The 15032-nt window shown below is 36.3% G+C and overlaps 2 protein-coding genes across 2 annotated transcripts; one reads left to right on the top strand and one right to left on the bottom strand.

Moving 5' to 3' along the window:
• The first annotated feature begins 993 nt into the window (after positions 1 to 993).
• LOC145003416 (tetraspanin-3-like) lies at positions 994 to 3431 on the top strand. The gene is made up of 2 exons (XM_078962536.1): positions 994 to 1638; positions 2898 to 3431. Exons 1-2 carry the CDS (start codon positions 1126 to 1128, stop codon positions 3243 to 3245), a joined length of 861 nt encoding a protein of 286 aa, XP_078818662.1. The 5' UTR covers positions 994 to 1125; the 3' UTR covers positions 3246 to 3431.
• A 3367-nt stretch (positions 3432 to 6798) lies between these two features.
• LOC145002390 (uncharacterized) lies at positions 6799 to 7491 on the bottom strand. Its single transcript, XM_078961675.1, has one exon. The coding sequence runs from the start codon at positions 7489 to 7491 to the stop codon at positions 6799 to 6801; it is 693 nt and encodes a 230-aa protein (XP_078817801.1).
• Between the last annotated feature and the right edge of the window lie 7541 nt (positions 7492 to 15032).

Here is a 15032-nt window from a genome sequence, read left to right on the forward strand (position 1 = left end):
TCTGAGAGTATGGATTTAGATATGGACCAATTGTCCCTTATTCGGGAGTATGGAATAGGCACAATTATGGACTCGAGAACATGGATTAGATCCGGGAGTAAGAGTTACAATTTGAGGTCCAGGGGTATGGATAGTCTCGTTGAGGATTGACGGTGTGGGGTAAGAGTTGGTTATATATATATATATATATATATATATATATATATATATATATATATATATATATAACCAACTCTTACCCCACACCGGAAGGTCTATTTTGTATTTTAGATTAGTAGTTATAAATAATTGTTGTAAAGTCTATTTTATACTGTCTATGCTTTTGGTCTGTATCGGAACACGAAATCTCGAGATTTTGTTATTTAATGAAAATATATTTTTTAAAGAAATGTTTTGATAAATTCTTATCACGTTTTCTTTTGGGAACAAATTCCACACAAGTTTTCTTTAAACGATTACTCTGATTTTAAAACAAAGCATAAACAAATCGGTCTTTTCTGGCCGTGAAATTTGGGGATGTCACAACTTGTTAGTCCAAACTTGGAACTCCATTGGCGAAGATAACCACCCTCATAATCATCAATTTCTTGTTTCCATACACGTACCTTTTACTCCCCCTGCTGTGAAACCCTTCTCAGCGTCAAACCCTTCTCGAATGCATGTAACCCTTTAGCAGTGATGGTTCGTGAAAGGTGATGGCTAGGGAATAACTTAGTGGTGACTGGATGGTATAGGTTACCTGCTGGTGACTGTGTATAAGCTCTCAAACGATAATTCCAAAAAAAGATCATGATCACAGTAAATAAAAAATTAGATTCAGGTTTTTTTTTCAATTTAATGCCAAAAACATAAAACTTTTGATATTAGTGCTAATAAGTAACTACACATTTTTTAAACTCAATTCCAAACAAATTTATGTAATTTTCTCTTTATACTATTTTAGAGTTTTTAATCATCCACCTTAAGGGCATTTTCGTCACACCCACACACTCACATTCCTCCCCATACTCTCCCTCAACCCTCTTTTCCTCTATATATAATATTCAGACACCTGGAAGCTCAGATTCAAACATCATTCGAAACTCAGAAAGAAACAGATACTTCAAAACTAAAGAGAGAAAAATCATGAGGACAAGCAACCACCTGATTGGCTTACTAAACTTTCTCACCTTCTTGCTCTCAATCCCCATTCTCGCCGGCGGCATATGGCTGAGCACCCGCGCCAACAACTCCGACTGCATGAGCTTCCTCCAATGGCCCATAATCGTCATCGGCGTCTCCATCATGGTCGTCTCACTCGCCGGCTTCGCCGGCGCGTGCTATCGCAACACCTTCCTCATGTACCTTTACCTCTGGGCTATGTTCATCATTATTGCTGTCCTAATCGGGTTCATCATATTCGCCTACGCCGTCACCGATAAAGGATCTGGTCGACCCGTAATGAACCGGGTTTACCCGGATTACTACCTTCAGGACTATTCGGGTTGGCTCAAGGATCGGGTCGCTAGTGATAGCTACTGGGGTAAAATCAGATCATGTATTCATGATTCTAAAGCGTGTGCGAAAACGGGTCGGGTCATTGGTGGGTACCCGGAAACTGCAGACATGTACTACCTTCGAAAGCTTAACCCCATTCAGGTTAGTGTGTTTTTCAAATAAAAGTACTTACTTAAAAAATTTATTAAAAAGTTAAATATGATTGGATATCCGTTTTATTATATGTAAACATATATTATGATATGTAACTTTATTTATTTAAAGATAAATTAACTATACACTGTATCGAATAAGCAATGTATTTGTTATTATTTTATTTATTATAAATATTTCCAAATATTGAATTTCGTGGAAACCTGGTTCTATTACAAGTACTAGCATTTAAAATTCAGAAGGTCGGTGTCAACTGTCAAGTTGCCAAATTAATTAACCAAAACCGTTATCCAAAGCAGTTTGGGTAGTTATATATAGTAAATAAGGATCTTAAATGGGAACTGATTCGTACACAACATTTTTTTTCCATACACAACAATTTGTGCTTTAAAGTGTTGTATTGTACAACTCTATAATACATAAATTATTGTGTACGGCAAAAAACTGTTGTGTACGAATCACTTCCCATCTTAAATACCCTAAGTTTAAAATTCATATTCTTTTTATTACGAAAAATATTTACATTTTTTTATTTATGTATTTATTTGAAGGGCAATTTTGCGTAAGTTTTGGGTTACGATTCTAATTTTTTTTTTTTTTTTTTTTTTAAAAGCTATTGTATTCAAGAGTCAAGACATAGTGGACATGATAAAATTAGTTTAACAATATTTTAAATTTTGAAGATTCTTTAATTATTTAAATTCCCATTATGAAAATATAAAAGTAAGAAAAGCTTATTCCATTCTACATTTTCAAAACGCTTTTCAAGTAGGAGCGAGTGTTTTTTGGGTGACAGATGCGAAAAGACAAAACTACCACTTGATAATTGATATATTATTGATTTTCATTTTAATCAATAAGAATCCTTTATTGTTCTATATATTTGATTAATATACAACCATTTTCTTGTTACCACTAAAAAAACTTGTTTACTCTTTAATAAACACAAAAGGACGAAATTGCCACACCCGAAACATTTGTTAGCGCCATTGTCTGTCACGCTTATGGGACAATTCACATGCATAGAACAGAGTGTCTCACTTTAAATATAAAGTGCAATATTTGAAAATATACAAAAAAAGGTAACCAATTATTTCATCAAGAAAAAGAATAACTTTTTATTTTTATATCATCACGTGTGACATGACATGATGAGATTTAATGATTTATCCTAGATAAGATAGATTTAACGGTCATCTTATTTATCTAGAACAAAAATTGCAATTTTTGAAACGCTGGTTTTACAGTCTGGATGCTGCAAGCCACCGACAGAGTGCGGGTACATCTACATAAATGAGACCGTGTGGAACCCAGTGAACGCCGCCACCATGGCCACCAATCTAGACTGCAACCGGTGGACCAATGACCAAGAACAACTGTGTTACAATTGTAACTCGTGTAAAGCCGGGGTGCTCGCGAGCTTGAAGAAGAGTTGGAGGAAGGTGTCAGTGATCAATATTGTTGTTTTGATCATCCTTGTTATTGCATATGTGATTGCTTGTGCTGCATTTAGGAACAATAAGAGGATTGATAATGATGAACCTTATGGTGCTACAAGGATGGAGAAGTCACGACCCACTCGGATACATTTCTAGTGTATTTTGTTCTTGTTTGGATTTTAAATGATTTTTGTTCATTTGATGGTGAAATGTTTGTTACTTTCGGATATGTTTTGAAGTTTATGTTTTTTGGAAGTTGGATTCGTGTAGATATGGTAGATTTGGTCTTAGTTTGAAGAAAAGTTTTAAAGCCTAAAGGTGGTTTAAGTTTTTGTTGAAGAAGATCTTGTAACCTAGAATATGATTAGACTTATTGATAACCAGTTTATTATTTATTTGCTAGTATGTATCTCAACAAAAATACTTTATATTTAAAATTTTGAGGGGTTGTAGAAAAAAGTATATGTCATGTAGCCCTTGCTGATATATCAAAGGCCAAGATGATCAAGACAAGCATATTGTTATCATGATATTGTCCAAATCCATGAAACTGCCCAAATACATAAAGCCACTTGGGTCTAGTCCAGCCCATGTTATAGTCTAGACTCTACAGGAATGTCTCTTTGTAGAATTAATGATAGGGTAAAAAACAACACTGTTATGTTTATTTTTATATATTTGGCTATTAAATTTGTTTATTATGTTTACAAAATCTTATCATGATTAATGGTAATATTTATATAAAAAAAATATAAGTGACTGAATATATATATATATATATATATATATATATATATATATATATATATATATATATATATATATATATATATATAATAATAATAATAATTGTTACACTTTCGGCCTAAGTTTTAAATTTTTTTACGATTTTGGTCCCCACTTTCCACTTATGTTTTTTACAAAATTGACATGAAATTAATACTTATTTACAGATTAACATTTTATATTTTTTTCTTGAACTTTTTATAAAAAATACAACTTTTTCTACAAACTTTTTAATCTTCTTTTACAACTTTTTTAACATCTTTTTTCTCACTATCTACATTTTTTTTCAACATTTTCTATAATGTTTTTTACAACCAACATAAAATATAGATCAAATATGGAAATAAACCAGAATACATAGGACCATCCAACACAAAAAATAGATTGAAACCCATAAAATCAACTTTGTTACGAATGTGGAAAGAGAAATCACACAGATCAAAACATATAGAACGAACCAACACACTTACACATATCGGAACTTATAGAAAGAGAACAAATCAGTGTGTAATTTCTCTTACCATATTCGTGACAAAGTTTGTTTATGGGTTTCGATCAATTTTTTGTGTTGGTTGATTTTATGTGTTTTGATTTATTCACATATTCGGTCTATAATTTGTGCTTATTGTAAAACTATTTGAAAATCGTTGTTCTACACGAAATTGTAATAAATGTAGTAAAAAACATTATAAAAATTTGTAAGAACATTAAAAGAATATTCTAAAAAAAGTTGCAAAAAGTGTAAAAAAATATTATAAAAAAGTTGTACAGGAAGATTAAAAAGGTTGTACAAAAAGTTGTAATTTTTCTACAAAAGGTATAAACAAATTAGTTTCTAAACAAAAACACATTCCATGGTGATTGTGTAACTAACTCCAGGAAGATTGTATAAAAGAAAAATCGATGATTGTGTAAAAGAAAAATGATTGGGAAGATTGGACCAAAATCGTAACAAAATTTAAAGATTTGAACAAGATGTAAAATTTATTTTGTGTACTCATTCTTATGTTTTTATACACATATGACAACTGAAAGTTTGAAACTATAATAACACAATGGTATTTTGTAAACATGATAAATAAGTTTAATGGTTATATATATATATATATATATATATATATATATATATATATATATATATATATATATATATATATATATATATAGAGAGAGAGAGAGAGAGAGAGAGAGAGAGGTAGGTTCCGTTGAGATTAAAAATAAAATAGAGATCTCGAGATTCAACCTCAGCCACGTATTTCACATCTGCCGCTCTAACCCTTCGGCGTACCGGCACGGCAGGTATGGTGTAATCATAAATGATTACACAATGCCACCCGTTCCTTTCTCCTACGCCACCATCCCCACCACCGTAACCGCCACCGCCACCACCACCTCTGACACCATTCGACCCCACCATTGTCACCTCCATTACTTATACCACCGCCACCTCTGTCACCACCACCTCTTCAGTGACTAAGTGTAATAATCATTTATGATTACTCAATCTGTGAACAGACATATATGTATAATCATTTATGATTATGCATATACGTATAAACATGTATAATCTTGTATGATTATACTTCTCTGCCATATAATCATTTATGATTAGGCATACATCGTTGTTGATGGTACGCTGGAGCATTAGAGCAGCAAATACGAAATATGTGGCTGAGGTTTAATCTCAAGATCTCTACTTTTTTTTTGTTCTCAAGTGAACCGTCCCCTATATATATATTAACCCCTAACCCTAATTATGAGTTATAAGAGCCATTATTGATGCACATCTATCTCTCTCTCTCTCTCTCTCTCTCTCTCTCTCTCTTTATATATATATATATATATATATATATATATATATATATATCAAAGACATAACTCTAAAATATTAATCCCTAACCCTAATTACGAGTTATAAGAGCCATTATTGATGCACATCTACTGAACCATAATGGAACATTTATTGGCATATAAAGTTGGAGGGAGTGGTGTCAACGAAACCATACTCTACTCTCTTCACTGCCACATATACGCCGCATCACTTTTTACCACACAAGTGTGGTTTCTTGCCACACACACGGAGTGGTGCCACACATTTTTAAAAATAATTTAATTTAATAAAACTTCTTTTTTTAATAAAAAACATATTTTTTCATTACTTCAAAATAAAAAGAAAATAAAAAACATTACATTGCCTTACTAAAAAAACATGACATTAAAAAAATCCTACAAACATAAAAAACACACATCAAACAATTAAAATAACTTAAAAAAACACAAATAAAATAACTAAACCATACTACATAAAGTCGTTCTCCGAGAACTCGTCTTCCAAGTCATCCGGTGGATCCAAATTAAGGTTAATGTGTTGAATCCCGTAAATGTATTCCACCAAGTCCGTGCGAAGATTGTGAAATGTTTCAATGCAACGTATCTCTGCTCTCATGTTCATATACTCGTCGCCACCAATTTTGTATTGGTTGTGTCGCGGCTATGATTTCTTCCTCCTCATACGCACATATCGCTCTTCCTTCATCTTCAATAATCATATTATGCAATATGAGACATGTATACATGGTTTTTTGAAAATTTTCCTCGCCGAAATAAATTGTTGGTTTTTTCAGTATGAACCAACGTTTCTTAAGAGCTCCAAAAGCACGCTCGAAATCCTTCCTAGCTCTTTCTTTAGCTCTCTTGAATTTTTTTCGTCTAGAACCATGTGGACATGTAAACGATTTAATAAACACAGCATACTCAGGATAGTTCTCATTAACAAGATAATAACCATACTTATATGGTGTTCCATGCACTTCAAAAGAAGAATCTGGTGCAGATCCGTCGTATATGTTGTTAAATATAAGTGAACGATTAACAACATTGATGTCATTAATGAACCGGGAGAACCAAAAAAAGCATGTCAAATCTACAGATCATGTGATACAACTGCTTCAAGTATGATCGTTGGGTGACCATGATCATCTCGGGTAAATTGTTCATGGTGTGAGATAGGGTTATTTTCCCATGTCCAATGGAGACAATCTAAACTTTCTATCATTCCAGGAAACCCATGCACAGTAGCATGATGAGCTTGCAATTGTAAGATGTCATTACGTGTAGGATTACGTAAATATTTTGGACCATAAAACTGAATCACAGTTTTGCAAAAATAGTGGAGACCGTCTCGTGCAGTCCTAACAGACATCTTAAAACTCTCGTCTAACGCATCAGGCGTAATGTCAGATGCTAACTGACGAAGTGTGGCTGTGTATTTTTGTAAGGGAGTGAAATCGGGTGTACCTCTAGCATCAGGACGTTGTTGGAAAAAACTGCACTCCTTCGTTTCATCTTCAACTATACGTTCGTATAAACGTTTGAACATTCTGAAACGCTTATGAAAATAGTACATTTGATAATTGGCATTCTCTTGAAAGTAGTCTTGTATCAAACGTTGTTTGGCTTCTTCACAATTTCTGCAAATATATCTTTGTGTTCTCCGTTGAGAATTTTCAGTTGCGTTATTGCATAAAACATCATATGTTTGTTCTGCCATTTGAGCACAAGCAATAGCAACATTAAAAATAACTTGAAATTCTTCAGAAGATGAAGAAGATGACATTGTCTATTAACTTTAAGAGAGAAATCAATAGAGAAATGTAAAAGTTTGGTTTTTGTTTGAAAAATAATGAAATAGATGGTTTAATTTATAGGAAAAAATGAAAAAAAAAAAATTTAAATATATTTGACTGTTCAATGATCATCATCGCCATCAACCTATCAAAATTTGCAGCCAAAAAGAGGGTGAGGTGCAGTCCTTAGCGTAAAGCACCCCCAAGTGAGCTTGCCCTGGCATCTGTGTCAAGTGAATTCAAAACAATTAGAAAAAAAGTCCGTCTGAGAATGTAGTAAGAAGGTATCTATACCAGGCATCTCCACGAAAGTCTAATTATCAAGTAGTTCAAACAAGAGAGGCAAGCGCCTTATATATAGGGCACTAGCGCTTCGCCCACCACACCACACTTCCTCGATCTCGCCATAAGATTTGTCTTTGATGCCCCCGAATCAATAGGCCCCACCGCCGCTCGAGGATAAAAAGAATAACATGAATAGACAGTGGACGTCTTTGCGTGCTTTGCTTAATCTGGTTTGGTTGAGAAGTAAGGTAGGACAGAGCCGCCGTTTGAGCCCTAAACTATAGAGGTCGTTTCAGTGGGTGTCCAGTGAATAGAAAAATGCCTTTACCAGGAACAGACCACCTTTTCTTTTAGACGATTGAGAAGTGAAGTTGAAGTCTCGAAGAAATCCGGGGAAGAAGTTTAAGAAGGTTCATGAGCTACCCTAGTAGTAATAGGAGTTGTCGCAGAAAGTCTTTCTCTTTCTTCTTTATCTCAAGTCAGTTTGTAGAGGGATGGTATAGAGATAAAGACTTCTTTCACTCTATCTTCTATTTATCCTATATCTGCAGAAGCTGTTTTAGGATTAGTTGCGGGATATCTATATAAAGAAAACCCGGGTAGCTGCAGCTTGAAAGTCTAATATGAAACTAGCATTTCGACAAGAGAGAAAATCCTAACCCGGTGAGTAAGAGAATAAATCCCCTTCCTTCTTTATCAGATTATGCGAACCCTGACTTTAGAGAAAGAACCTATTCGAAGGAAGTTGCAGTTTGCTCGGGAGTAGTTGCCGGAAAGGTGTCACCTTGTTTAAAATAGATATGGATTTAATAAGTGTTCTTATTATAGCATATTCGAATTCATTATTCTCTGTCTCAGTCTTAGAACAACCCGGGATAATAGCCCCGAGGTAGCAGCTTGCCGATGGCATTGAGATAGATCGGTGGTTGGCTTACTGCTTGTTTATGCTTACTCCCACAACAGTTGCCCCTTCTATCCCGTACTAAGAGACTTCTCCCATAAAAGATCGATCGAAGGCCCAGGAAAGTGAGTGTCGTGAATTCCGTTGCCAGTCAAGATCAAGAGTTGTCTGCTCCGGGTAGGGCTCGCTCCGGGAAAGGAAAGCTTTGGGCGGAGAGTTCTTCGCATTGAGTGAGGGTAGCTTCAGAGACTCATTCATTTTCATTTAGAAACTCAATGGAAGCTGTTTATTGTTCTAAGGAATGGGAATGAATTCTCTTCCTTTAGGAATAGAGTAGGCATTATAAGTGGTTTTCTCTTCTAGTCGATCTCTATAAACAAAAAGGCATGGGCAATAACCCGCATCATATGCTGTAGACCAGTGGGCACCCCTCAGCCCTCGGATTTGGCAAATGCAGCCAGAGCCGCCTTAGCCTTACTGGCACCTCCGAGAAGTCTACTACATGTTCATGATGTTCATGCGCAAGCAAGTGTCAGCGGCTCATTCTGAATAAATAAAAGAAAAAGAATCGACTTAGGGTATGGGTTCTGAAGAGGGCTTTTCCTTTCGCAGTTTGGTCTTCTTCCGATCCGAGGAGCTCAGGGCTCTAAGCTAAGTACTTGCGCTTTGTACCAATATATATTCTCGTTACAAAAAATGAAATGATGAAGGGGCGGGTTGGCCTTACCTATATTTGATAATATAAATGGGAATGCGGCCAGTCCAAGATGCAATATTGGATATACAGTAAAGATCTTTTGGCAGAAATCAAAGACAAGGTCTGAAATCTGAAAGAGAGGAGAAGGAATTTGAAGAAAAGGGCGACTTCCTGATTCATTCCACATTTCACATTCCCATGGGGTACCCCCTTTGCTACTCGTACTCGTAGATTGAAAAAATTCTGTCAGCTTCGCAGTCGGGCGCTTTCCCACTTCCTTTTTAGCCTTGTGCTTCATTACTAGTCCTAAGGCATCTTAAACACGAAAGACGGGGACCAACCCTCTCTCTCTATCCGAGACATCTCAGCGGTAGTTCTTCTCAATCAGCGACCTAGCCACGTGTAAACAAGGAATTTCGTCAATCTAATATTATCTAATAGTAGTAGAAAAATAGCATCGGTGTCTATTACTATTAGAAGAGTTGCCTCCCCCAGATAGCCTAACCGAACAAAAACTGAAACTCTCAGAAAATAAGCAAGCTAAGGCTATTTGTTATGATTAGTAAGTTCCCAGCTTCATATATCGATTTATGCCTTGATAGACTCCTTGATCACCCTTGGAAAGAAGGAAAGCGTTCATCCCAGACAACTCCACAACTACAAGACGGTATCCTCTCCTTAGCGTAAAGCACCCCCTTGGATTCATCCGAAATCGATTCCGATTCAACCGCAAATGCTCTTTCCAACTCCCTCAATAAACGCTAGCATGCCTAAGCTAGTGCCCTTGACTGTCCTTCGAAATCTGTATGACAGTCGACTGCTCCCTGAGATGACTCTCTGCCGAGGCAACATTGGAACCTTCAGGCTGGGGCATAGGTATAAGTGTTGGAGCATAGCGATAGAGGGCTTCAATTAAAATGGGGTCATTTTCATTGTGGTATGATAAGTAGTGTCGTACCACCACTCTGCTAAGGATAACCCCTTATATACCACTTCTGTGGCGCGAGTGGCCTTCTGTGCTACTCATTAATCATTAATCTGGGGTGAAATAACAGAATGATGTTAGAGCCCCCTTCAATAAGAGGTCCAGCTATTTTGCATTCCTCGGAACAAATTATCAAGCTAGTGCTACTGCCTTCCTTCGTGCGCCTTCTTTGATTTCTGTGGCTTTACTGGTACGAGCCGCGATCCCAAGTCTTGTTCGCATGCTTCCGGAACTTGTTCGTCAACACCAGGTCAGCAGGTGGCTCTTTCATCAGACATGGCTATGCTCACCATATTGCAGTATAATGGGCGATATCTCCTACGTTGTCTTTGTGGATTCCCACCGAATTCCAAGTAGTCTTATCTTTCTGTGCGGCTTTCTTTATAGGGATCCTGCCGGCATGGTACTCCATTTCCAGCAAGTTCGTGAAGGTCCAACAATTTGAAAGGGGATGTTGTACGTACCGATGTTTTTGACAGTACTACTTAGGGTCCTCAGTACAACTTCGTTTGGCCTGTGTTCCAAATTCAATGCTCAGGCAGCTCAAAAGCCTTATTCTTCAACAGGAGCTGGTCTAGTACTTCGGGGCAGTAACTCAAAGTGGTACCAGGTCAGTCCCTAACTATCTGCTTCCACTAAATACGCGGTAACGCTAACTCATGTGCTGAACACAGGGTCAGTCACGGACCTCTTAGGTTTTTTCAGAAAGAACAAAAAAATTATCGTTAAGGTCCCATAGATAGAACCTGATACGAAGTACTGAACATAAGACCTATGTAAGGGAGTCAATCCTACTCATAAAGGTGAAGGACCAAGCACTAGATCGTTGAAAACAAAAAGAAAGACTGACTTTTAGATAACTTATTTAGGAAGGAGCCATCATAACTGCTCGCCATCGGAATAGGATTTCAAGGCAGCTGCCAAGTCAGCCAGTAAGTAAGCAGGTAATAGTCAGCCAGCAAGCTGGGCCGTTCATGCCAGTTCGAGTACGAGACTTCGGTGTAGTAGTACTATAACGGTTTTGACACATACTAAGGACTCCTTTTGTAAAGCAACTTCTTGTGCTTTTATTCCAGCTAACGAAGCTCCGTCTAATCTAATAGGGGCTCGGTTCGGTTCACCCATCATACCTACTAAGTCGAAGGCAGGCGAACTCGGACCAGTGCAACAAAGTTTCAACTCTCGCGATTGGACTCTATAACAGAAGAGGTTGTGCAAAAAGGAAAGGGAAAAGAAGCTTTGCAAAAGCTAAGGCCGAAGCTCTTTGGGCGATATTATAGCATAGCGCATTTCCTCATGATTAGGGTGATGTGGTTGTTCCATCGGTTTTCTTTTTGGAGGGATCTCTTATTCAAGATATTCTTGAAAGGCGGATTGACAAGTGCGACGAGGAGATGGAGATTCCAGAAAAGTCTACGAATAAGTAAGTGAAGGCTTGGCTTACGTGCTCAGCTCAGGCAAGAAGATGCTAGAAAGTCAAGCCTATTGAATGGTGGCAGAGGGAGTGGAGGTCTAAAAGTCAGAAGAGAACACTATGCAAAGGGTACGCGACCACAACACATTGTTGTCCCTTTTTTTTCTTTCTTTTTCTTCGCACTAGGAGTAGCTGTAACTTAGCAATTCGATTGTACTCATATCGAACATGGCAATGAATGTCAGTGTGCTCTCTGGGCCTTACTTCTTGATGACTGATCTACATTCTCAGCTGATGACATTGAATGATTTGAGGACGCTGGGCGGCCAAGCTTGCTTGCGCTTGGGCTGTTTCGCCGTGGCTTGGGGTATAACGGTTCAGAGAGATCGACGAGCACCTCACACTCCTCTCTATAAAGACTTGGTTCGTGATGATTGAAACCATGCTTTCTAAATTTTCGGGGTCCCCTACCCCAACATCGAGGATAAGATACCTTTGATATAGGCTGTTGCTTCGTACTTGATCGGGAAGCAATGGTTCCGGGATTGGTACCGCGGGGGGCATCGGTGGTGGTGGTGGTGGGGGGGGGGGGACTCAGGTAATTCCTGAGATGGCGGCGCCGTTGGGCTCTGCGGAACGCTGAAGGCGTTCCTGTGGTCACATAATGCCACCTCTAGCCCCAGATTTTCTATGTCTATGCCTAAGTCTATGCCTATGAAGGCGAACGCAAACTATAACATTACCAAACTCAAATAACCAATCAAGGTCTCGGTGTATTCTGAGATTAGGCATTAAACTGTATCATTTCATTTAAACCGATGATACTTATTTATGTTGATAGATTTTTGAAAGAGTAAAGTTAAATGAAAAATAATTTGGAATAAACGATCATTTTACCTCATTTTACCTAGGACCTAAAATGTGGATGTTTATACTCTAAAAAATATATGGTCTTTTGTGATTATCTATTACTAGTTTATAACTCGTAGAAATAACGGTTATAAAATTAGTTAATCTTTCAAAATAAAAATTTAAACTTATCAATAAATTATTTAAAAAAAATATCAATTAAAAGATAATTTTTTAGTTGTATAATTAAAATCGTCGATTCAAATAAATTCATGAAATTATATCATCTTATAATTTGTATTAATTTTATTTTATTTTATATTCTAATGCTATTAATTTAATATAATTAGAATGAAAAAATTAAAATTTGAAATGGAAAATCAATATGTTGACAAATGACAACACATTAATTAAGAGGTCTAATATGATAACAGATGACAAAATAACTATTATTTTATTAGTATGGGGAGATTTGTTATAGATTTTTTTTAGGAAAATAACCGATTATTTATAAAAGTTAAATTGATCAACTTAGTTAAATCATATACGTTAGGATTTGATTCGGGACTTCCAATTTAAAAGGTTTTCATCTCTACCAAGTAGGTTAGTCTTATATTGATTGTTATTTGTAAGATTAATGGGTGTAAGCAACTAGTTAAGGGGTGTTATCACACTTAAAAGTTATCACCATTTTTTTATGTAATCACTCTTTTCTATGTAATCATTCTTTTTTGTAGAGGAAATGTCAATCATGATGATATAATACCAAGTAGAGGAAATGAACGACATACAATAACACCCTCAATTTTCTATGTAATCACTCTTTTTTTTTTTCGATTTTTTTCTTTTTTCAATTTATTTATTTTTTATTTTTCCAATTTGTTTTTTATTCACGTTAGATTATTTTAAAAAACCATGCAATTTAATTAATTCCTAAATTAACCATAAATTTTAAAAACTAAAAGTAACATTACAAAAAATCATAGTCCTAAAAACATAAAAACGATACACTAGTCATCCAAATATTTCTTTTTGGTCATCTTCTTCATCTTTCAAAGCAATTGTACTTGTCGTGGTCTCATATTTTCATCTCTAGTCTGGAGAATTGTTAAATCATTCACTATTTGATTTTCATTTGCTTGCTTACGAAGAAACTCCAAGTGTTCACATCGCACATCAACCTTTTGTTGTGCAATTATATTGTGTTGGTTGAACTTTGCTTTCATTTCCACCAACTCTTGTGCTTTTCTCTAAGCTTCGTTTGCCTATCGTTGAGCGCGTTTCATTTTGTTGCGCTAGATCTATTGATGGGTGGGGTGGGGGGGGGGGGGGGGGGTCTCTTCAATGTCTTCAGGGATGTCATATGTGTCAACATTGATGATGATGTTAGTTCATGCGTCTGAAACGTCAAACGAACTAGAATTGTGAAACTTTTTTTTTATTGTGCCTCCGAAGATGTTTGCGCCTTAATCCATTTTGGATATATTCTGACAATCTCCCATATTTTTCAAACTCGAAAGCGTGCCCCATTTTGACGTGATATTGTTCCTTCACGACTTTGAACACATCAAAAGCATTGGCACCAATTTGCTTTTGCAAATCTAGTCTCATGAAAATCTCATTAAACTTGGTGTCCGACGACTAATCGGAGTCTACTTGCTACTGAGCATATCGATATTGCGATATGGTAGTTTCTCCAAAATCGTGTGGAATTTTCCAAGCACGACTTCCCAAAACCCAACTCTTCGCATATCATTTCCTACGGTTGGATTTTATGAAGTCTCGCACCACGCCATCATCAACACGTACTCCTCCTCCTCCAGTGCCCACCATAATGGGGGTTCTTCTCTCGCTTTTCATGATTGCCTCCCCTTTCCATTTCCGACTGCCTCCCGCTTGCATTTACAGGAACAATTTCTTGCATTGGTTGTATGGGTGGTGGTTGTGTGATTGTTTGTAGCATGGAGGCGAAAGTATGGAAACAGTTTTGTTGAAGATTTGAGTTTTGTTGCATATAGGATGATGTAGAAAATTACATTGGGTGAGTAGGGATTTTTTTTTCTTGAAATGATATTTGTAGTTAGTTTGTGTTGATTAGGTTCATATAACTTCCGTAACCCCATCGAAGCTGATGTGTTAGGTTTGGAGGAGGAGTGTTTAGGTTTTGTTCTATATTTGATTGAATGGAAAAAAATGGTTGGTTTTTGTGTATATAGTTGGTTGAATAAAATGAGTGAATGAGAATAAAAAATTATGTATTTATGTGTTTATACATGGAAAAAGTAAATAAATAAAAGAAAATTACTTTTAACCTTTCCAAATGATCAAATGACCATTACCTTGGTAAAAAGAGGCATTGTCTCTTGTTATCATTGCAACCGGAGACAACATAACCTCCCT

This window comes from Lactuca saligna, chromosome 6 (assembly GCF_052625555.1).
Source record: "Lactuca saligna cultivar CGN05327 chromosome 6, ASM5262555v1, whole genome shotgun sequence".
NCBI lineage: Eukaryota > Viridiplantae > Streptophyta > Magnoliopsida > Asterales > Asteraceae > Lactuca > Lactuca saligna.